At 42.5% G+C, this 22911-nt stretch overlaps 2 protein-coding genes across 3 annotated transcripts in view; both read right to left on the bottom strand.

The window, feature by feature from the left end:
- Positions 1-21367, bottom strand: part of nt5c2b (5'-nucleotidase, cytosolic IIb) — a 31509-nt gene extending 10142 nt beyond the window's left edge. Inside the window, exons 1-8 of one of the 2 annotated variants that reach the window (XM_056408605.1) lie at positions 21185-21367; positions 18783-18902; positions 14752-14825; positions 2658-2775; positions 2351-2446; positions 2138-2229; positions 1892-1949; positions 1189-1282 (exon numbers count right to left, since the gene is read on the bottom strand). In XM_056408605.1, coding sequence (XP_056264580.1) covers positions 1189-1282; positions 1892-1949; positions 2138-2229; positions 2351-2446; positions 2658-2775; positions 14752-14825; positions 18783-18883 — 633 coding nt within the window. In that variant the 5' untranslated portion in view covers positions 18884-18902; positions 21185-21367. Of the gene's footprint in view, positions 1-1188; positions 1283-1891; positions 1950-2137; positions 2230-2350; positions 2447-2657; positions 2776-14751; positions 14826-18782; positions 18903-21184 lie in introns of those variants that run through there. The other variant, XM_056408606.1, reaches the window with a different exon arrangement.
- LOC130189681 (general transcription factor II-I repeat domain-containing protein 2-like) lies at positions 11570-14362 on the bottom strand. Its single transcript, XM_056408607.1, has 2 exons — positions 11744-14362; positions 11570-11597 (listed from the first exon to the last, which is right to left on the bottom strand). Exon 1 carries the CDS (start codon positions 13488-13490, stop codon positions 12585-12587), a length of 906 nt encoding a protein of 301 aa, XP_056264582.1. The 5' UTR covers positions 13491-14362; the 3' UTR covers positions 11570-11597; positions 11744-12584.
- Positions 21368-22911: the final 1544 nt, after the last annotated feature.

The following is a 22911-nucleotide window of genomic DNA, read 5'->3' as shown; positions in this document are numbered from 1 at the left end:
CAACTTTTGTTCTACTCCGCGACTTATTGAGCGCCGTAATAATCGCGCGACACAACGAATCGATAATGAAATTCATTGCCAACTATTTTAATAATCGATTTTTATCGATTCGTTGTTGCAGCCCTAATCGATACCAGTTCATTTCATTTTAGTAACAGTCACAAGGGGAAAAAAACACAGAAAACACATGACCACTTAGTGGCATTTAGCTTGTTTTGTGAAAGCAAGGCGTGATGTTGTGACAGCATGTGGTTTTAGGACCAATACAAAGAACACAGTCCCCTTTCGGGTCCATGTAGCTCTTAAAACTGTCCAATTACCTGTTGACCCATATTACTTCAAACTTAAAGCTCTTGCAAAAATGCACGATGTGATCCGGAACAAATAAACCAGACGACAGAGTGTGAAGGAGAGTTACATTTTAGCCGCTTTACAGGAAGTATCAGTATCCAAAAAGGCCAGATTTTCCATATTCATGCCCAGACATGAGCAAACGCACCCAGACGTGAAGGTGGAGCACTAAGTACACACCATGGCTGAATCAGGTTCACCTGGTCCCGCCCCTAGAGATGCTGCTATAGGCTTATAGGCTTATAGGCTGCTGGGGGACGTTTTAGGACACACTGAGCACCTCTCTCCTCTTCTCTCTACTTATGGATGAATTTTCATCTCTCCATCGCACATTACTAACTCTGCTTCCTCCCCGGAGTGTTAATGACTTCACGTCTCATAGGGTCCATTGGACCTGGCTGATCTCCAACACCCCTCCCCCTCCTCTCTGCCTCCTTCTGTTTTATGGATTGTGGAGGTCTGGATCGTGGTCCATACTAGTTATTCATAAATTTCTGTCATATTCATTGAATGTGTTATAACTCTGTAACGCTGTTCATCTTGTCACATGACATCTGTTGCTTCTGTCCATCCTGGAGAGGAATCCTCCTCTGTTGCTCTCCTGAAGGGTTCTTCACTTCTTTTCCCTGTGAAAGTTTTTTTTCTATTTTTTGAGAGTTGTTCCTGATCCGATGTGAGGTCATAGGTCAGGGATGGCGTATGTGTACAGATTGTAAAGCCCTCTGAGGCAAATTCGCAAACGAGTGACATCGGGCTATATAAAATAATCTGAATTGAATGTCAGTTCAATAACCGAAACACTGAATAATAATCTAAACAGTCAGAAACTGGTCTCACCTTGAAGTGGACCCAGTCGACGGCGTCGCGGACGTCCTGGAACATGCTCTTATAGGACATGAAGAGGTCTCCGTTTTTGAAGCCGGACTCGCGGCTGGGGGAGAGGAGCAGAGGCACACGCGTACACAGCCGTCGGACGGGCCACATCTTTACAGAAGGCTTTCAAAAACATGACATTTGTTTTTTCTTTTGTTTGTTTGCTTTTAAATGGGATAGCCTTCCCTTGTTGGAGGGGTTCGCCAGCCAAACAGGAAAGCATTCTCCCCCTAAAAGACCAACAGCCAGGTTTCAGAGGACAAAGGACATGCAACCATTCCAGATTACATTCTCTACCAATCGACAGGCCAATATCTCTGCTTCCAGTAACATGTCAAAGATTACCCGTAGAGCTACATCGTGTACTTTAGATAGTTAGTGAGAACATTGTGTCATCCATATCTCATTTTAATAAGAATTCATGATTTTTTTTGTTCTATTAGTAGAAGAGATTAATAAATATATAGTTTCTTTGACTGAACTCCCATTTGACTTCCATTTTTAAAGCAATCCTCTCAGATTAGATTAGAGACACCTGGACACCCTCCCGATGCCTGCAGGGCTCGCTCCGGACCCGGTTTGGCTCGCACCGGTCTTTGTGCGCCACCAATGCGGTGCCCAGAAAACGCGTTTGCGTGACGGAGAGCGTTACCAAACGGTTCCTTACCTAATGTATCGGTCACAGTTGGAGAAGAAATCCACGAGGCAAGCAAAGAGGTAGGTCTCTGTGAAGGAAAACGGGGGGGGGGGGGGGAAAGAGGAAGTCGTCAGTATAACGAAGCGGCTCCATGAAACTCGAGGGGAAAAAGCTCTCGGCTCTGACCTCCCGGGAACATACGGAAATGTTCAGCTTTCATTCAATTGTGTCTTTATCGGTCCCCGTGGCGTTCTCCTCGGTGCTCGGAGGCCTTACCTGGCAGGTTGAAGAGCGTGTTAAGGATATAAAAGCGTTCCGTGTCATCTCTCTGGATGAACTTGTTCGGGTACCGTTCGCGGATCTCCGGGCTGGGAAAGGAGGGAAAACAAACAGTTGGAATGCATTTTCCTCTTTCTCGTGCTCCCACGATATCAAATATACACAATTTACTATCTTCTGACTTACAATCTTTTGTAGACGCACACTTACCCTCGGAGGAAGTTGAACCCATGGACACAGACCAGGATATTACCGTAGGCGTCGACCTTCAACAGGTTTCCGTACATGGTGTCAAACACAAGGCCCCTGGGAAAGGCGGATGAATAAGCTTGTATAAGTCTACGATAGAGAATTAAAATAACGGATCTCTTGATCATAACATTTGGCATTTGAACCGCGATCATCTGTGATGTGATGACAGTTATTATCCGTTATTATCCTGTTTCTCTCTTCCACCGACCCCCCCCCCCCCCATCATTATTATGAAGTGTGTGCGGCGGGGGTTGATGGGTCTGACCTGGTGGGGAACGACGGGTCGTAGACGAAGCTGAGCAGCTCCTGGGGGTAACCGATGGAAACCAGGCGCTCCACCGTCAGCTCGAAGCCCAGCGACTCGTACTCTGGTGACTTGTACACTGGAAAATAAACACAAACGTACGCACAGTTTGACTAAAATGACCCCCGATAGGAGATAACAGGACAGTTTGGTGTGTCATCTCCTGTAAAATTACTTTTATAAACCACTGTAGAAGTTTATCAAATTGTTTAGGTCCTGGTGTATGTCATTGATGAAGCAAAAAGGCAAAAATATTCTCTGATTTCAGTTTTTCAGAAGGCGAGGGTTTCTTTTGTGGCTTTGATCCATTTCACGTCATTATCATCGGCCCATGTGATTATGCATTATCAAGATATTCTGACATTTTAAGGCTAATTTTAAATCGATATTAAGTATCGTTTAACATGTTTGTTTGTTTTCAAAAAGACATGAGCTGATTTAAAATACGACTGTATATGTATATACATTGATAATTAAACTGTGTACATTTCAATAAAAAAATGGAGAAATCGAGGTGTTCTAAAACTTTTGACCGGTAGTGTGTGTATAATATATATATATATATATTATACACACACACACGTGTATATATACATATACATACACACACATGTACACATATATATTTATAAATATATAAAACTACCTGCTTAAAACAACAATTATCAATTCAATTCAGTTTATTTGTATAGCCCAATTTCACAAATTACAAATTTGTCTCGGAGTGCTTTACAATCTGTACACATAGACATCCCTGCCCCAAAACCTCACATCGGACCAGGAAAAACTCCCAAATAACCCTTCAGGGGGAAAAAAAGGGAAGAAACCTGGAGGAGAGCAACAGAGGAGGATCCCTCTCCTAGGATGGACAGATGCAATAGATGTAATGTGTACAGAAGGACAGATTTAGAGTTAAAATACATTCAATGAATATGACAGAGTGTATGAATAGTTCATAGTAGGCATATTCCACGATGGAGACCTCCACGATCCATCAGGCAGATGGCGGTGGGGAGGAGGAGGGCGGAGTCTCAACAGGACAGTGGCGTAGTCATGAGCAGGAATTCCACGACCCAGACGATCCATCAGGCAGATAGGATCTATGCCGTCTCATAGGGTCCGATGACCCCATGAGACGTAAAGTCAAAAGGACTTCCGGGGAGAAAGCAGAGTTAGTAACGTGTGATTGAGAGATGAAAATTCATCCTTAAGGAGAGAAAAAGAGGAGATAGGTACTCAGTGCATCCTAAAACGTCCCCGGCAGCTATAAGCCTATAGCAGCATATCAAGGGGCTGGACCAGGGCAAACCTGATTCAGCCCTAACTATAAGCTCTGTCAAAGAGGAAGGTCTTAAGTCTACTCTTAAACGAGGTGACTGTGTCTGCCTCCCGGACTGAAATTGGAAGCTGGTTCCATAAAAGAGGAGCTTGATAACTAAAGGCTCTGGCTCCCATTCTACTTTTTAAGACTCTAGGAACTACAAGTAGTCCCGCATTTAGTGAGCGTAGCTCTCTAGTGGGGCAATATGGTACGACAAGCTCCTTAAGATATGATGGAGCATCACCAATCAAGGCTTTGTAGGTTAAGAGAAGAATTTTAAAAGTGATTCTTGATTTTACTGGGAGCCAGTGCAGAGCAGCTAGTGCAGGAGTGATGTGATCTCTTTTCTTAGTTTTAGTGAGAACACGAGCTGCAGCATTCTGGATCAACTGGAGGGACCTAAGAGATTTATTAGAGCAGCCTGCTAATAAGGAGTTGCAGTAATCCAGTCTCAAGTAACGAACGTGAACCAATTTTTCTGCATCTTTTGAGACAAGATGTGCCTGATTTTTGAAATATTACGTAGATGAAAGAATGCAGTCCTTGAGATTTGCTTTACGTGGGAGTTAAAGGACAAGTCCCGATCAAAGATAACGCCAAGATTCTTTACAGTGGTGTTGGATGCCAGGGCAATGCCGTCTACAGAATCCACATCACCAGATAATTGATCTCTGAGGTGCTCAGGGCCGATTAAAATTACTTCGGTTTTGTCTGAGTTTAACATCAAGAAGTTGCAGGTCATCCATGTTTTTATGTCTTTAAGACATGCTTGAATTTTACAGAGTTGGTTGCTCTCCTCTGGTTTTATCGATAAATATAGTCAGCAGCTATTGAAGTGGTACTAGTTGACATGACATGTGGAGAGCTTGTGGAGCGCGTACAAGTCAAATGCACAGACTGCAGTTGTGTGTGTGTGTGTGTGTGTGTGTATATATATAGAGTCGAGGAACACGGGCCGCTGTTGATGCCTTGCAGCATTTCATCCATAGAGGCGACATACAGCCGTGTTATATCAACACACATGAGACGCTTCTAAGGCGACTCGTCCACTTGAGAGTGTGTGTGGTTGCTCCAGCAGTTTGACATGTTCTCACTCTCCCGTGACACACACACACACACACACACTCACAAGTCACCCCGCTCTCTCCTCGCAATCAACAAGGACCTCAATGTTCTGCACGCAAATCCACAAAGAAACAGGATCAGGCGTGAGAATGAAAAGCCAGTCAACCTTCAGCAGCAGCAGCAGCTCTAATGAGAGTCCTGCTGAGACGATGACAAGCCCCCTCACACACCCCCTCCCTCCCCCCCACCCTAGAACCCTCCGGAGCCAGATAGTTACCAAAACCAAAAGGCGCGGGGAGGGCTTTGAAAATATTTGTAAAAAAGAAGAAAAAAAAGATTGATGCCGAGCTTATAATAGACTGGCAGAGAAAACGCTCAGCTCAGCGACGCTGGGGAAAAGAATATGTCAGACGTTATAAATACGACAGAAGAATGCTCCTGTGTTGTTGTCCGGCCCCAGCGAGGCGGCGCAGGGGCCCCGGAGACGGAAGACATATCGGTCGATGATGATGGGTGGAGAGGACGCAGCTCAGGAAAACATCTGGGTCTCACTCTGACAAATGGGCGAGAGTGTGTGTGTGTGTGTGTGTGTGTCCTTGTGTTTAGTGCTGGGTCGCACACTGAAACACAAAGTATGCACGGAGTTACAGAAACATCTCGAGTTCAGCAAAGCTTTTGTGCTTTACTCTGTAAGCCGGAGCCCGTTTCTGCATTATAGTCACGTCGTCTCTCACAGTAGTTGTTCCTCCTCCTCCTCCTCCTCCTCCTCCTCCTCCTCCTCCTCCCAGCAAACTGAAGGGTTTTTTTGGGCCCCGTGCCCAGAGCGGTAGCGTACACCAACTTAATTGCCTTTTCTTCCTCGTCATCCCTGTACTTGTATGACATGGGGCGATAGAAACTTCACGATCATCTTGGAGCCAAAATCACAATATTATTATTACGATAATCGTTTTTTAAAAATGCTTAAAACTCACTAAAAGCATAGTGGAACTTTACCACACATGATTGCATAAATCATCATAAATAGGACAAATATAAAAGTGAAAAGGACCAACAATCGTATAAATATATATTATTTATATATATACACACACATATATATATATACACACACACACACACACATATATATATATACACACACACACACACATATATATAAATCACCTTATGTCTTTTTTGAAAAAACAAACATGTTACATTTTCAACAAACGATACTTAAAATCTATTTAATATGTTGTTGTGTTGCATTTCATTGTGTTGGCCTTATCAGATTTCATATTTTCCTTAATGGATAAATAAATTATTATGACTATTTTTTCACTTCTCTACTTTGATGGTGAGCTCGACAGATGTTTTCAAATAAATCATGTGACAATATGCAGGATTATGGATTAGCCCCCTGACCCCGTGTCATTCCATCCCCACTCGGGGCTCTGAGGCTCTACAAAGAGGCTATTTAGAGAGCCGTCACCTTTGCTCTCATCACTCTCTCTTTCCACTCGTTGACCTTGGGACGCTGTGCCCACAACACATCCAGATCACGGAAAAGAGAGTCGGATGTGTCCTCGAAGATCAGGAAGTTATTCTGTTACATAACAATTAAATCCCCTGAAAACTTTTTCTTAAATCTTAAGTATCTCTTCATAAAAAAATTAAATATTACTAAACATGAAATGGTTCAAATGAAGTTAGGAATAAAAACATGATCTTATCAACATGGCATGAAGTCATGTGTCAAACCTCAAGTATTTCTTTATTACATAACTGAAATGTTCATATTTAAGTGAGCTAAAAACAGAAAAAATATACAGTTCTAAAGTTATTCATTAAGATTTTAAAATTCAAAGTCAGCAAATAAATATGTTTTGGGACGAGAATGCCGGCACTTAATGTTATTAAATCAAATATATTTCAGTTAATGAGGCTTCCAAGAACGTATCATCAACAGATGTTAATTAAAAGTCTTTTGGGTTACAGCGGAAGTTGTGTTAGTGTTGCTTGTCGTGTCCTTGACTCGTGCATTTCGCTTTTATAGGGGTCACAGCTCCCCTGCTGTAGGCCAACCCCTTCTCACATTTCTCACGCTGTCAGTACACACACACACACACACACACACACACACACACACACACACACACACACACACACACACACACACACACACACACACACACACACACACACACACACACACACACACACACACACACACACACACACCCTTAGAATTGGGGCGAGAAGCGGCAGTAGCTTCAGGGATCCGTTACCTTGGTTCTCTGATGAGATTGTTGACAGTTAATTATACCCCTCGCTGCTCCATTTGCTGAATGTGTGTTCGGTGTCTCTCCAAAAAGTTTATAGGCCGTGTTCGGTCGCTTTAGGCCTCAATGTAACCCCCCCCCCCTTTAACCCACTCACCACTAAATCAAAATCCTATAAAGTGTCCCACACATGTATCTGAATCGTGTCCCATATGAATCTTAATTAGAAACCAACTCCTTCTTCCTGTCTTAATGCATCCGTGCACACTAATGTGCAAATGTGGGGCCTTCGTCACAGATTCGTGACAGTCAAACAAAATGTCGTTAAAAAGGAGAAAACCTGAGCGCAGATCTGGGATCTAGATTCCAGCCAAAAAGTCTGTTGGAAAATCTAGGACACAACTATGTGCAGCGCTCGGTGGGATCTGGGCTCAACGGGCTGCTGAGCGACAGGTTCTGCAGAATACGACCAACAACCGAGGCAGAGCTGCAACACAATGTGGAGTTAGGGACACATTGCAATAGTGTGCGACCTTTGACCTTTATATTTGGATAGTAATAATAATTAAAGCTGCAAGCAGCGATGAACGGGTCCTCGTTCCTGCTTCGCACGTCGGGGGTGCCGGCCGGACGCCGGCCCCCTCGGCCGAGAACGCAGGCCCGCCGTTCGGACGTTTTACCGTTTGTCACGCAACACTGATTTTACTTTGCTAGTCGGTGGCGCTTTGACTGAGTGGAAAAAAAGGCTTGTTGATATCCTCAGGCCGTGAATTCTATGAAGCATGAGAAGTTTGGAGTAGATTCGAGCGAGTCCAGTGTAGCCAGTAGGGGGCGCTGTGACAATTTGAACATATACATGCATCATGTGTATCTACGTGAAGTGTAGACCTTGTCATGTAAATTACATGTGAATGTGATGCTTTTTATGCTGATTTGCTTTGGCCACTCAGTGGCGCTATGACTTGAATTAGCATAGGGATCTCTTCGGGTTTAAGCTCTAGGAGAAGTTAACTGTTTAACAACTGCCCAAAACGTGAACAAATAATGCAAAATAGGCATATATTGAGGGATTGATTGTAGCGCCCCCTAATGTTCAAATATTCTTTAAAAATTATGGGACGTTATCTAGCATTTTGGTGGGGACAGTTCAAGTAATTTGGAAGTTAGGACCCTTTATATATCAGGCCACACCCTTTAGATGTTCATTGGCCCATATCCTCTGAACGCAATGAGATATTAACGATCGCTTAAAGATTGTTGATGTCATTGATCCATTATTGAACCACAACAAGTTGTGTATAAATCGGACTCAGCGTTTAGTAGGAGTTGAAAAGAATGTGTTTTTTACATAATTCAAAATGGCGGAAAATATAAGTGGGCGGAGCTTATGGTCATAATGTAATTTTTTTAGAGCAGGTCTAAGCGGACATGTATGATGCATTTTAAGGTAATTGGGCATCGGGGGCAAATACCGTGGCCTTTTGAACATGAAATACAGTCTAGGGGCGCTATTGAGCCATATTGGCATTTCAAAGCTTTCAAATCATATCAGGTAACTACATCTTTGACTTTAAATGTGTGTGCTAAGTTCAGTTACGTTTCGAGCATTTTATGTCCTTCTAAAGCCCCTTCGTTGTTTGACACGAAGAATGGGTTGCCACGGCAACAGTGTTAGACGAAACATAAAATGCTTCATCTTCTGGCATCATGAAAGTCTAACCTTCATGTGGAACAAAGTTGATGTTGATCTGATGTACCTTCTCAGAGAAGGAATCCAAAGAATAAACAATTGTTGTTCCCGTTGCCACTAGGTGGCGCTAAGACCATAATTAAAAATTAGCATATGGATCTCTTCAGGGTCAGTATGTCATGACGTATGAGAAATATGGAGCAGATTACATAATGTATGACCGAGTTACAACAACGTACATTTTCATGGCGAATAGCGTTTCTTTGCCGGTCCGGCAAACGCACATAGTTTAATATTTTTGAATTCCTTCAAAGATTTTTCAAGACAAAGGTCTCAAGACCATACTGCCCAAGTTTGGAATGAATCGGGTTCAAGCTCTAGGAGGAATTAACTGTTTTACAACCCCTAAAATCATGAAAAAAGGCCAAAAAGGCATATTTTGAGGGATTGATTGTAGCGCCCCCTAATGTTCAAATATTATGAAAGAATTAAGGTAGGTTGTGTGTGTCCTTGTGGACATAGGCTACCAATTTGGTGAAGATAGTCAAAGTGATTTGGAAGTTAGATGTCTTTATATATTAGGCCACACCCCTTGCATGTTCATTGGTCCATATCCTCTGAACGCAATGAGATAACAATTCCTGAAAATTATTCCTTTAAATTGAACCAATAATGGACCTCAGAAATGTTGGTATGAATCGGAACAAGCGTTTTGAAGAAAAGTGCAAAAAACCTGTTTCTTTACTAAATTCAAAATGGCGGAAAATCTAAGGAGGCGGAGCTTAGGGGTTACATTGGCAATTTTGTAGAGCAGGTCCAAACAGACCTGTATGCAAAATTTCAGGTCAATCCGTCATTGGCGAAAAAGACCGTGGGTACGAACACTCTAGGGGGCGCTAGAGACATTTTTTTATAAACAAATACGAAAACTCAAAAATCACAAATTTTTCACCAGTCCTGATATGCCTGTGAAATTTCACTTTTTTGAGGAATGAGGTGTGCGGCCAGTCGACGTTTGTTTGGAGAGAAAAATAATCGGACGAAAAACAATAGGTTCCTCAACGACGAAGTTGTAGCGAGGACCCTAATAATAATAATCATTTATTTTATATAGCGCTTCTCTATACACTCGAAGTCGCTTTACAGTCCAGAGTCCAGTAGTCATACACACAGTCATCCCGGTGGTGGTAAGCTACATCAGCAGCCACAGCTGCCCTGGGGCAGACTGACAGAAGCGTGGCAGCCAATCAGCGCCTACGGCCCCTCCGACCACCACCAACATTCATTCACATCCATACGAGCCGGGGTGAGGCTGCGGTGCATGTCTTTATGATGGTGGGGGAAACCAGAGTACCCGGGGTAAACCCACGCAGACACGAGGAGAACATGCAAACTCCACAAAGAAAGGACCTGGAACGACCGGGATTCGAACCCAGGGCCTTCTTGCTGTGAGGCGACAGTGCTAACCACTGAGCCACCGTGCTGCCACGAGTAAATTGAGATGTATATTAATTGTATAATAATGTTGGTAAAAGTGCATCATAGCATGATAAAACAACAACGGGAGCAACTAACAGCGTCTTTGGAAAATATATCGAGCATCACCTGTTGCACTCGAAAAGGTCGGAAACAAAACATATTGCTCAAAATGTTAATGTTTAATAGGTTTAATATTTGAGTTTCTTTGTTTTAAAACACTGTTACTATATGCAAAAAATGGGGGGAAAAGGTGTAAAACTACTCAAACTGTGTAACATGAAAGAATAACAGAAAAGGGCAATATATAGAGATAAATCCATCTTTTCCCATAATATGTAATATCAATGTTTCAGAAATCATGGCATATTTCTCCTCACACCTCAATCCTCAGATTGGTTTTCCACGTATTTCCATTCTTTGTGGAAGCTCCGTCAACATTTAAAAATGGCAGAATCACCCACAAAGTAAGTCCTTTGCTTAAAGCACCCACTTGAACTGCCTTTGACACCCTTTGTCACCCTCTAAAAGCAAACAGTGCCGTCAGCCAGGGTGCATGCTGGGACACCGGCAGCTCCCCGGAGTTAATGGAGTACCTCGGGGATCAAAAACCTGAACACCCTCCAAAAAGACACACGATAGCCGAGCTTGGTTATGAGCGCCCATAAAGAGTCACGTCAACAGCTGAGCGTGTGAACAATATCCAGCACCCTGAACGGGGATCGGGGGTCCGGAGCCAGGGTGGGACTACGAGTGATCCCCCCCCCGGTCTCTCTCTCGGGAGACATCGCCGGTGAACTCCGCAAACAAACGTGACCTGCTTTTTCAAAGTCAGGGGAGGATTTATTTATAGACGGTGAGACCAAAAACTGGAGTGACGGAGTGAAGCGGCGTGGAAAAATAAATCTGGATATTTTTTGCCCGGCAACAGGTCAGTAGGGAAAAACAACATGTCGACACAATCGACTTTGTGGCTTAATATTTGTTATGTTTTCGTGTGTGCTCTGGGTCACCGGCATTGACCTAAATCAGGGGTCTCAAACTCAACTTACCTGGGGGCCGCTGGAGGTAGACTCTGGGTGAAGCTGGGCCGCATCAAGTATTCCACAAAAAAAGGGTTTCAAGTATTAAAAAAAAAACTGACAACTGATCCAATCTTCTCAATCTTTACTAATAATAAGTCAGAACGTGCAGAACATGAACGGTTCTTCAGAACATAAGCTTAACTTACTTCCTCCTACTCCTTGCTGCCAGAGACTTGGCAGCGCTTCCTCTCACACAGCTGATCCACATTTGGCTTGAGGGAGGAAGCAACTGAGACCCTCAGTATGGCTTTAAGATGGTCATCTTTAAGTTTGGACCTGAACTTTGACTTATTAAAGTTCATTGTGGAGAAGAGCTTTTCACACAGATAGGTGCTGCCAAAAAGGCACATGATCCGCTTAAACATCCTGGAAAGCTCAGGGAAGGTGGGGGGCAATTCTCTCAAAAATTGTCCAAGCTTGTCTGTTTTTCCACTCACCTCTCTGAACTTGGCTTTGAGTTCAGAATTGCACTGTGTCTTGAAGTCTGCAAACCTGTTGTCAAATTCATCCTGTAGCTTTCCAATGGTATCAGCATACTTCTCACCACTGAATGTTGTGCCTGAATCCATGAGTGCCTTGCATGCTGGGAAATGGCAGAGGTTTGTCTGGGAAAGCTGGGCTTTCCATAATACAATTTTTGTGGAGAATGCTCTGACATTGTCATATGCAGCACTTACAAGCTGGCCCTGGCCTTGTAACTTCTTATTAAGTACATTCAGCTCCTGTGTGATGTCAACCAGAAAAGCTAAGTCCATTAGCCATTTGGGATCACTTAGTACAGGAACAGTCATCCCATCCTTCTCCATGAAGGCTTTCACTTCTGCTCTCAACTCAAAAAACCTCTTCAATACCTTCCCCCTACTAAGCCAACGTACCTCGGTGAAGTAGAGCACGTCCTCATATGCTGAATCTATTTCCTCCAAAAAAGCGCGAAACTGCCGGTGCTTTAAACCCCTGGATCTGATATGGTTGATGAATTTCACAACGTCAAACATTGTCAAACTTCAGGCATTTGCTGCAAAGGGCCTGCTGGTGGATAATGCAGTGCAGAGTAATGGCCTCTTCCACACCCTCCTCTTCCAGTTTTTTTTTAACAAGTGCCACCAGTCCATTTTTCCTCCCTGTCATTGATGGCGCTCCGTCAGTTGTTATTCCAGCAAAACGCTTCCATAGTAAGCCGGCATCCACAATGGAATCACACAGCTGGCGGAATATTTCCTGACCGGTGGTCTGGCCATGCATTGGAATCATTGTGAGCAACTCCTTCGTCACTTCAAAATTATCATCAACACCACGGACATATATTGCGAGCTGCGCAATGTCAGTGACGTCTGTGCTCTCATCAAGAACGAGTGAGAATGAATGGAAATGTTTAGCTTTCTCACGCAGTTGATCGTAAATGTTTCCTGACATGTCAGAAATGCGCTCTGCCACTGTGTTGGCTGAAATGCTAATATTACTAAACTGTCCCTTTTTTTCCGGGCAGACTATACTTGCAGCCTGTAACATGCACTGTTTGATGAACTCGCCGTCTTTGAATGGCTTTCCTGCCTTAGCGATCATCTCACTCACCACGTAACTAGCTTTGACAGCCGCATCACTCTCTTTGCTTGCTTTCTTGAAAAAATCTTGTTGCCTCAGTAGACATGTTTTAAGTCTGGCGACCCGGTCCTCTCGCTCATCTCCCAGGTATTTTGCATACTCCTCAGCATGTTTAGTTGAGTAATGCCGTCTGATATTATACTCCTTGTGCACCGCAACTTTATCCGTGCATATTAGACACGTTGGGATGCCCCTGTGCTCAACAAAAAAATATTCCGTCTCCCACTTCTCCTGAAATTGTCTGTGCTCATCGCCAACTTTTCTCTTCACAGCAGGTTTAGAAAAAGACATGACTGGGGCTGGGTGAAAAAAACCGTATAGCACTGGGTGACAGGATATATTTTCCCTCCACTCGGTGACAGTCCCAAAATATGTTACAAGTGACCAATTGCTAATTCGCGTTGTTGTCACGAGCCTGAGCTATGGTAGCCCACAAGTGTTAAAAAAAATAGAAAACGCCCAGATGCAAGTGAGAAAAAAACGCGCGGGCCGCACTAACACCAAGCTTTGATTTCAGGCAGGGGGCCACAAAATATCGTTCCGCGGGCCGCAATTGACCCGTGGGCCGCGAGTCTGAGACCCCTGACCTAAATCATATAGTGTGGGGTGAACAACCTGCAGTTCAGTGGGGGTATGGCAGGGTAGCCAAATATATAGTTGAAAAGGGGGGATATTGTAGACTTTAACGTCCACGCAAAACACACAAGGCAACAAGTTCAAGGGGGGACTCAGTCACTGGAAATTTGTTTTTCACGGATTCCAAAAAAATTCCAGAAAATTCCCTCAATCCTCAAAATGTAGACCGACATTAACAAATATGCCTTTTTTTGGATTGACTTGCATGGATGCATTTAATGCGTAGATAAACCTTTTCTCTCAATCCGGGCTATCGAGTGACACTTTGGACTCGTACTACATTATTAATAACACCACAGAAAAGACAGTCCATGTAAACTGAGGATCTGCTTTGCAACCCTCTGGCCAACTTGAGCTACGTACCGAACATTTAAACGTAGAGTATAATGGCTGAATCTTTTGATTACTTGATTAACCTTTTGTTGTATCATTTGTCTTTTTAGGTTTATATTATTTAGGCTACTAAATGTTAGAAATATGGACAAATGTGTGTCAAAGTATCACATTGTGAAAGTCAGAAAATCCAATCTGGACATTCAATGAACAAGAAAGTGATATAATCATTTAAATCCTCACATTTAACAGAATGTAAACAACCAGAAAAGTATAATAATTGTTCCTGTTTTATATATATATATATATATATAATCAAATAAAAACAATTATTAAAAAATATTCATATATATAATCAAATAAAACAATATATATAAAAAAATATATTCATATATATATATTTAAATCTCTATATATATATGAATATATATATTGTTTTATTTGATTATATATATATTTTGTATATATATATTTCTTTTATTATATGAATATATATATATTTTTTATATTTATATATTTATATAGCAGCGATTTAGTTTCTGCACCAGGAATGATGGGTTGGGTCGATGTGTATTCAACTCACCTGCTAAAGTGTAATCCATGTCAAAGCCAAAGCATTTAATGTTCTCCATTGCCAAGCTTCTGTTCACAAACACTCTGGAGGAAACAAGTTGAGGTAAATGTTTTAGTGGCAATGCAAAAACGATCAACAAGATTAACAACAAGATTATCATTTATTCTGGCAGACTCAAAAAGAACTGAAAGGACCAACTGTAACCCAGACTGTGGGCTAAAAGAATAGCTTCATTCAGAAAATGGTATTGTGAAAATGTACTAAAAGATTGCCACACACACACACACACACACACACACTTGCATTCATAACTTTGGGTATTCATTTAGCCTCAAGTCACTTTTCTGCTTATGACAAAAACTGTGGAATTCGATGTCACAAGTTGAGCCCCTCTAATCCCAACAAGCCGCCATGTGGAGCGTTATTTAATTATCTACAATCTATGATATCAAAAATTCACAGAAAAGTTGTGTTTTAATTAAATTATGTTAACATGACAGAATATTTTCCTTTTTTGTTGCTCCTGTAATTCTGCATTACAAGAACTCTAAAATGAACAGAGCAGCTTTTAAAGAAAGATAAAACATTTAACTTTAATCCTGCTGTTGAAGACAAGTTACCAAGAGGCAGGTCACTGTGTTAAAATGTCAATGAATAAGAAATATTGCTTATAGGAGAAGCAAAATAATCGATCATCATGGCAAAGATCATCCTTTGTGACAATATCTGAAATAATTTTAACAGAAAAATAAATACCACACATCACAAGTCTTAACAATGTAATGGCCGTAATATTTGTTTTGCATTTCACATCAACGTAACAATTCAAAATAAAACGTTTAAATGTGTCACGTGTCAGAAACTACAAAGTCGAACTAAAGTTGCAGCAAATAAATTACACAACAGCGCAGCACTAAAAATGGGTAACAAAAAAAAAATGAAATGGTTGAGTAATCAAAAACCACACGTCTCGTGTCCAGCGGCTAAAACCACAGGAAGTTCACAAAACTTGAAACCAGAGGATTGTGAAACGCTCAAAGCGTGCCAATCTTGCAGCAAACGAGCAGACTGGATCGCGCTGACTCATCAGTCAATCGGGACTCTGAGGTCCACGGTGATGGACGATGTTTACATAGCCTGGTTGACACGAGCTGCTACTCGGACTGCTGGCACGGACCGACGCGTCTTATCTTCGGCATCAGTCAATGTTCAGAGATAATCACGACGAGTCAATATTGATAAACGCTAGAAATAAGACTTCTATTGGCTAAAATCAGAATCGGGAATCAGCTTATTGGCCTTGTGAGTGTGCGCAGACGAGAGCACGTCACCCTCGTCAAGCACATTACTGGGATACCAAACCGAGTGGCTCCGAGAGACGACTTATCAACTTATCTTCTCCACTTATCTTATCAAACGTATCTGTGACATCATCAATCTCAAAATCCGTTGTGAAATACCTGGCGGCCGATCCGTAGTGAACGAGCTCCCATTTAGAGGTTAGTCCAGCAGACGACTGGCGATGCATTCTGGGCGAAATTAAACTTCACTTTGACTCTCCGTGCTACACAGGACAGCCACAAACAATGCCCCCCCCCCCCATCCCATCCCATCCCCCTCTTCTCTCTCCCTCTCTCTCTCTCTCTCTGCATTCAGACATTTTTCTGACTTGTTGCAAAAATGATTGTGGCCGTTCCGCGCCGTTCTCTGTTGTTGTCGGTCAGTGTTGCTGATGAGCAGCGTGACGTTCGTGGGCCCTCACACACACACACACACACACACACTTATAATGGACGGATTCTATGGAAATGATAAGAGAAATAAATACCCCAAATTTTATTGTCGGCAAAACGTTTTTTATTATAAGACAATGTTTTGAATGGCATTCATTTTAAAACAAACTTTTCTTTACTGTTATTCATATATTCATCTATTTTTATTTCCCAGTTACTCAATTCAATAAATATGAAATCTTCTTGCTTCACGTTAAGTCTAAAACTTAAAACGCTCAAACTGATTAAATCCAGACACCAATTCAGTTACACGATCCCCCAAAAAAAACAAGTTCAGATGAGATTCTTTTAAATAATTTTTTTTTAAATCGTAAAACTTTAATAATGACATATTAAAATGTTATCAGTGGTATTTAAATTTCAACAGCAGGCATTCACAGATTAGTCCTCAAGATATTCAGTTATAAGATACTCATTACGGCCTTATGCTGCTTATATAGATTACACAGAATACGCCTCGTAAAAAAAAAAAAAATGCACTACTGTCAGCATTTCTCTGCACTGAGTGGGCGGACGCCGTTTCAAGAGAAGGATTTCAAACTAAATCGACATCTCTTTTATTTTGTTGAACCGTTGTCATTTCAGATATGACCTCTGCCTCAATGCATGTGTGGAATGAGTGAAGGGCGTCCATTAATCACAACGCCTCGCCCGTATTGACAATGGGCGGGGCGACTTGATTACCAGAGTCCGCCTCGACTTTGACCTCATCGCCTCAAATATCTCACACGGGCCACGCCCACAACCCACAATCCCTCAACGGCTCACGCTCCGTCCGAGCGCAGCTGCGCGACGACCAAACAGATTTGTTTTTAAATCTCAACAGACGGTTATTTTCGAGTCCCAGAGATAGGAACGTTTTATCCGTGCCGGGCAGAGAGTCGTCAGCCCTCCGCTACGCGATACGCAATGCTCGCTGTCGGGCTGCATTGTTCTAGCTGAGCTCCTACTTTGAAGTAATGGCCTCCGTCCATCTGTGAGATAAACACAATGTGCCCCCCCCCCACACCCCCCCTTTCATTGGCCTCTCACAAGGATGGCTGAGCAGACCTTTAACGAGGCGTAACTTCAGGTCACGAGCATTTGGTCTGAGCGAGCTCAACGCCACCTTTGCACCTTTGTTATCTTTTGCATGGGAGTATCTGGAGAGCCTGGGGAGAGGGGGAGGGGGGGGGGCATCACAGACTGGGGGTCTTGTGTCAGCACACACACACACACACAGCTCACAGATGAGTGACAGTTTTGTGGTCCCCGTGAGCGTCGCTGGTTATATAATGGCGAGCAGGCCGAGTTAATCATTGAAGCGCACAACACGTTTTATTACTAAATGCCTCCTTACATGAGCCCTTCAGTCAGGGGGGGGGGGGGGCACGTGTGTGTGTACAGGGCGTTTTCAGCCAACAGATACAGCAACAAGGAAGTCCACCTATGGAAAGACTCTGCTGTGGTGCTGAAGTGTTGATAAAAAAAACTATTCAGTTTGATCGTACCATGAATGTGGAGGGTAATCATTTTGGCCTCGGAGCCGACGACAGAGCTTCGTATTCATGCGCTCGCCGTCCGTGACCTCGGCGGTCTGGTGACAATTTGCCATGAGACCGAGAGGAATTTTTCTGCACGAGTATGAAAAACACCCCCCAAAAACACAATCCACTGCTTCTACTGTGTGAGAACCAGCCAAACCCATTTAAAGAATTAAGCTCACAAACCCAGTGAGGCTTATTTTCTCCTAAGTAATGAGGACATGACGAAGGAGAGTTACGAGCCTTCAGCTGGACATATTCTGGTTTTAACACCGAGTAAATAAGTTTCTTAATATATGTGATGATTTGGTGAAATTAATTGGAAATTACTTAAAAAGCCGGAGTTTGATGTTCAACAGCTATTTGGTTTTCAGATTATTAAGAAAAATCCACGTTTTAATTTCCATGATTCCTGATGCAGTTTGATCACATTTTGCATTTGTTGACTTGATTCGTATATTGTTGGAATATATGTGTTTTCAGGGTTGTGACCAATTCACTTTTCAAAGTGTGATCAACTTATGTGAACTGACTTTGTAATTATACATTTCTTCAAAGTAAAAAAACATCATTGGGATATTTATATTCACAGCACATCAACAGGGTACATTATTTGTGTCTGGCTGCTCAATTTATGACATAAAACCCTCCGGTATTTCATCTAGATGTCGTTTCAGATATTCAGAAATGCACCTTTTTTTTTACCGCCACACGCGTTTCTTACCGATGGTACGGCTCTCTTCTGTATTTCTTCATCGACACGCCGTCCAAGTTGGCGGGTAAGTCTGCGTAGTTCTGCAGTCTGTCGCTCCATGAAGTGGTCATCTTGAAAAGCTTTTAGTGTCTGGGAAAAGCAACACATATGGAGGGGCTCAGTTTAAATGTGTATGGTCAAACACACACACACACACACACACATCTTTAGAATCTGAAAAGAAGCACCAATATTTGTTTTTGAGTGACTTGGAAAAAGTCCCATTCCCAAATGGTCGCAATTTTACAGAATACAATTTTATTTTGCGAGCCGATTGACAAATCGGTTGTCCCATTTAGAAAAAATACCTTTTTATATATCTCCATCTGCCATTTACTCAAAAATCATTTCAAATGTAATGTACAAAAAATATACAAACGCAACATAATATCAGCATTATGTTTATTAGAAATTATGTTTAAAAAGATTTTTATTTTGCACATGAGAATCTAAATATGATCCTGTGGTTACTATTATAAATCATGTAACTGAGTTAGAAAAAAAACATAAAATGTAATGTCAAATGTTTTGTCATGTGCAACTTTCAGGACACATTTTTCACAATGAAGAAATATGTAACCTGAATAGAATGAACAGTTTGAGTGAATGTATAAATCAACTAATTTATTCTGGGGGGGGGGGGGGGGGCGGGTGGTTAGTCCATGAGATCTGCCACAGATCACCTTTCTAGATCCATCCCCAGTCAGCAGGAGTTTGTGTTTCTGGATCAACTGCTGATTGAACCCATATGCATCTCAAGCTGTACTTGCTGGAATGTAGCAGCTTTAGCAGGAGGCATGACTTGCACTGGCCCTGGGACACATCACGACAACAAAGTTGTCCAAATTCTTCATGTCACATCATCTGTCGTTGGAAGTTTTAGAGGCCGAGTTGGCTGGAAACATCGGAAGCCTCGTCGCGTACATCCCCCGGTTTTTGCCGAGGAATTTTCTTTCCTGCATCTCGATTGGCACATTCTGCTGATGTCGCCCGATGGTTCTCAGGCCACTCGTTATTCAGGTCCGTCAAAACATGTGCGTAGTGCTCTTGTGCAACAGCATCGCCACCACCCAGTTTTGCCCAACTTTTGTTTTTTTATCATTCAGATGTCGTCCCCTTGTTTGTTGCGTGGCTAAAGTATTTCATCAAAATAACAACATTAAAAAGGAGTAATTGTGCGAATTTCCACTTGTGTAATCCTGCAACAATGTAACTAGCTGCTTCACCAAAAAAATATGTTATAACCATTTATTGATATACCAGTATGTGCATTGTGCTCAACATTGAAAGTAAGCCAATATTAACGGTTAAGGAACCCCAAAAAATCCCAACATCCTTAAAATCAGGGATTTTCCTGTGGTGTGCGGAGGACATGCCGTCAAGCAAGAGGTCAGACCAGTTGCAGTGCAGCCTGGCACCAACAACATCTCGTCCCACTCACAAGGCAGCGTTAAACAAGAGTTCACACTCAACCAGGCAATATTTATAACGTGATGAAGTGAAGGCACCCAGATATCAACCAGACTGGCTTAAGACCAACAATCCCTGGAAAGCCTTGTAAATTCCTGCCTTAGTGGGAAGCCTTGTAGGGTTTGTTTTTCTCCCCATTGCCAACACTTTATCACTCTGTCACGACAGGGAGCAGGGAAAGTGAGAGGAGGAGAGGAGGTCTCCTTCTTTCGGGGGGCCAGCACCGATGCAAATGAGAGGCTGAGGCGAATGGTCCACAAACGGTGCAGGAGCATCAAAACAACATATTGTTTTCAGGAGGTGGGGGTGGGGGGGATTTTTTTAATTTTTTTTTTGTTTTTTATAAATGTATATACAGTATGAACTGGGCTCGGGAAACACTCAAAAAAACACGACTGCGACCAACAACAGTGGGGGGGGGGGGGCAACACAAAACACAACTCTTTTTTTTTTTTTCAAAAGTCGCCGTTGTTGAGAGACATGGAAGTCGACGTCCACCTCCAGCAACGACTACTTAACGTCGCCCGTTTAACGGACACTCTTGATGAGCATCGCCGCCGCCGCCGCCGCGTCGGGCTGCTCTGCTCACCCGGGCGGTGACGGCTGAGACACTTAGCTTCCGCTAACTTGCCCATAAAAGTGTCGTCGCAAGCTAGCAGCGAAGAAAAGGTGACCGCCGCCGCCGCCGCCGCCGCGTCCCGCTCGACGGTTGGAACCGTAGCCGCTATAGCTAGCACAGCCCCCACCTACACCCCCAGGTCCCAGCCTGACGTGTACCGAGACGGTGGGTCCCGGGGACGAAGCTAACGCGTTAGCCTTTATTTCGACAGCACACACACACAAAGTGTTGGAGGAGGGGGGCAAGATTTCGTTCGCCGCGCGACTGGCGCTACTGTACTCACCTCTGAGTTCCTGAATAAAACAACTGCAGCGTCAGTTGGTCTGAGCATGCGCCGTGAGGAGCGGAGCCGAAGTCGGAGATAAACGGTTGACGAGCGGTGTATTCTTCTCTCTGTCTTCACTGTAAACGCCAGGCAGCAGACGGGTATTCCTGCTGTGCCTGCTCTTTGCTGTCTCTCTACCTCTCTCTCTCTCTCTCGCTGCCTCTCTGTGTGCTAACAGTTGTTGTTATGAGACGTTCAGGGGGCGGCGTTTATCGGAGTATCAAGAGGAGGCGGGACTCCGTGTCGTCGTGACACAGGAAAAAACGTGACACCGCGGTCTCGCTTTCCGTTATCGGTCGAGACACGGAGACGGACCGCCATCTATTCATCTTGATGCACGCGCTCATTTGCCTGTGACATTGAATAGAGGAGGCTTTACTCAAGTTACAACCCTTGTTACAAACTATTCACCTGCGTTTGTCCAACTCAACGAAAACAACAACAAGAAGGCTCAAGCAATGTCAATAAGTTGTCTTATTGTTTGCTGACCGCTGTTCACAATTACTCAGGTGCAGATTCGTATGATGACACGTGCTTGTATTCTGTGATTGACATCGTCAGTCGGTGGGAGAAATACTTATTTACTGTATAAATTGACAATACAACAGGTATGCATACTGTTAAACAAGTACACATTCTCATTCTGGGAGAAATGTACCCGAGACTGATGTATTTATATATGTGACAATGCAGTGTTGCAATAATGCATTTGACTGGTGTAGCCATGGTCGAGGTGGAGCTACTTTATCTACTTTAGATACAGTTAAGTAGTTTATTCCTGTAGTTGCCATGGGGTCAGGACCCCTACAAAGGGTCACCAGATAAATCTGAGGATAATGATTAATAGGGTGGGAAAGAAGCAATCTGTCACACTGATTTGTAGTCATTTGTCTCATATGTGCTCTTTTTATTTGGTAAAATACTGTAAGATTGTCAACAATGTATTGTCGTATATGAGTGAAGGAGAAGGCATCTTGAACTCACATTATACAAGAGGAAAAGTGTGGAAACCATTGCTGGAGTTTCTCTGACGGCAAAGGTCATATTGGGTTTATTTCATCAGGGACAGTGCACATTAATAAAAACATTTCAGTAAATGTGCCAGAGTTAGCCAAGAGGTTATTTGTTCATCTGTAGTCCCAATGATGCTGATTTTATGAATGAAGGTGCGTTTTTAAATTGCTATATGTTAAGTTTTTCGTTAAAATGTAAAATATGTCAAACGTTATGTTGCTTTTCCTTTGATGAATATGTTTAATTTTATTATTATTACATGTCTTTTTATGAAATAAATGCCAAATGCAATAAAATATTGTTTTATTTTATGAGTGTCATAATTTGTGTAATTCTTAACCTCAAATAAGATAAGATAAGATACTCCTTTATCAGCAGCGAAGGGGTAAAGTGCACACAAGACATAGTACAAAATAATAACTAAATAGTCAAACATTAATATAATGTAAAAAACATGAACATAAACACTAACTTTGCAGTAGCTGTCAGACAATGGGGTAAACAGTACAGCAACTGAAATGTATTGGAGTGCAGAATAATTAAGCAGCATAAAATGGAAATACTCAAATAAAGTATACTAAAAATGTAACTTATATATTCAAATTGAGTAGATGTACTTAACTAATTTCCACCACTGGATAATAAACAATGACATTAAGCATATTTACGGT

Source organism: Pseudoliparis swirei, chromosome 24, assembly GCF_029220125.1.
Source record: "Pseudoliparis swirei isolate HS2019 ecotype Mariana Trench chromosome 24, NWPU_hadal_v1, whole genome shotgun sequence".
NCBI classification, from domain to species: domain Eukaryota; kingdom Metazoa; phylum Chordata; class Actinopteri; order Perciformes; family Liparidae; genus Pseudoliparis; species Pseudoliparis swirei.
The sequence above is the reverse complement of the archived record's forward strand: the minus strand, read 5'-3'. Positions and strand labels throughout refer to the sequence as shown.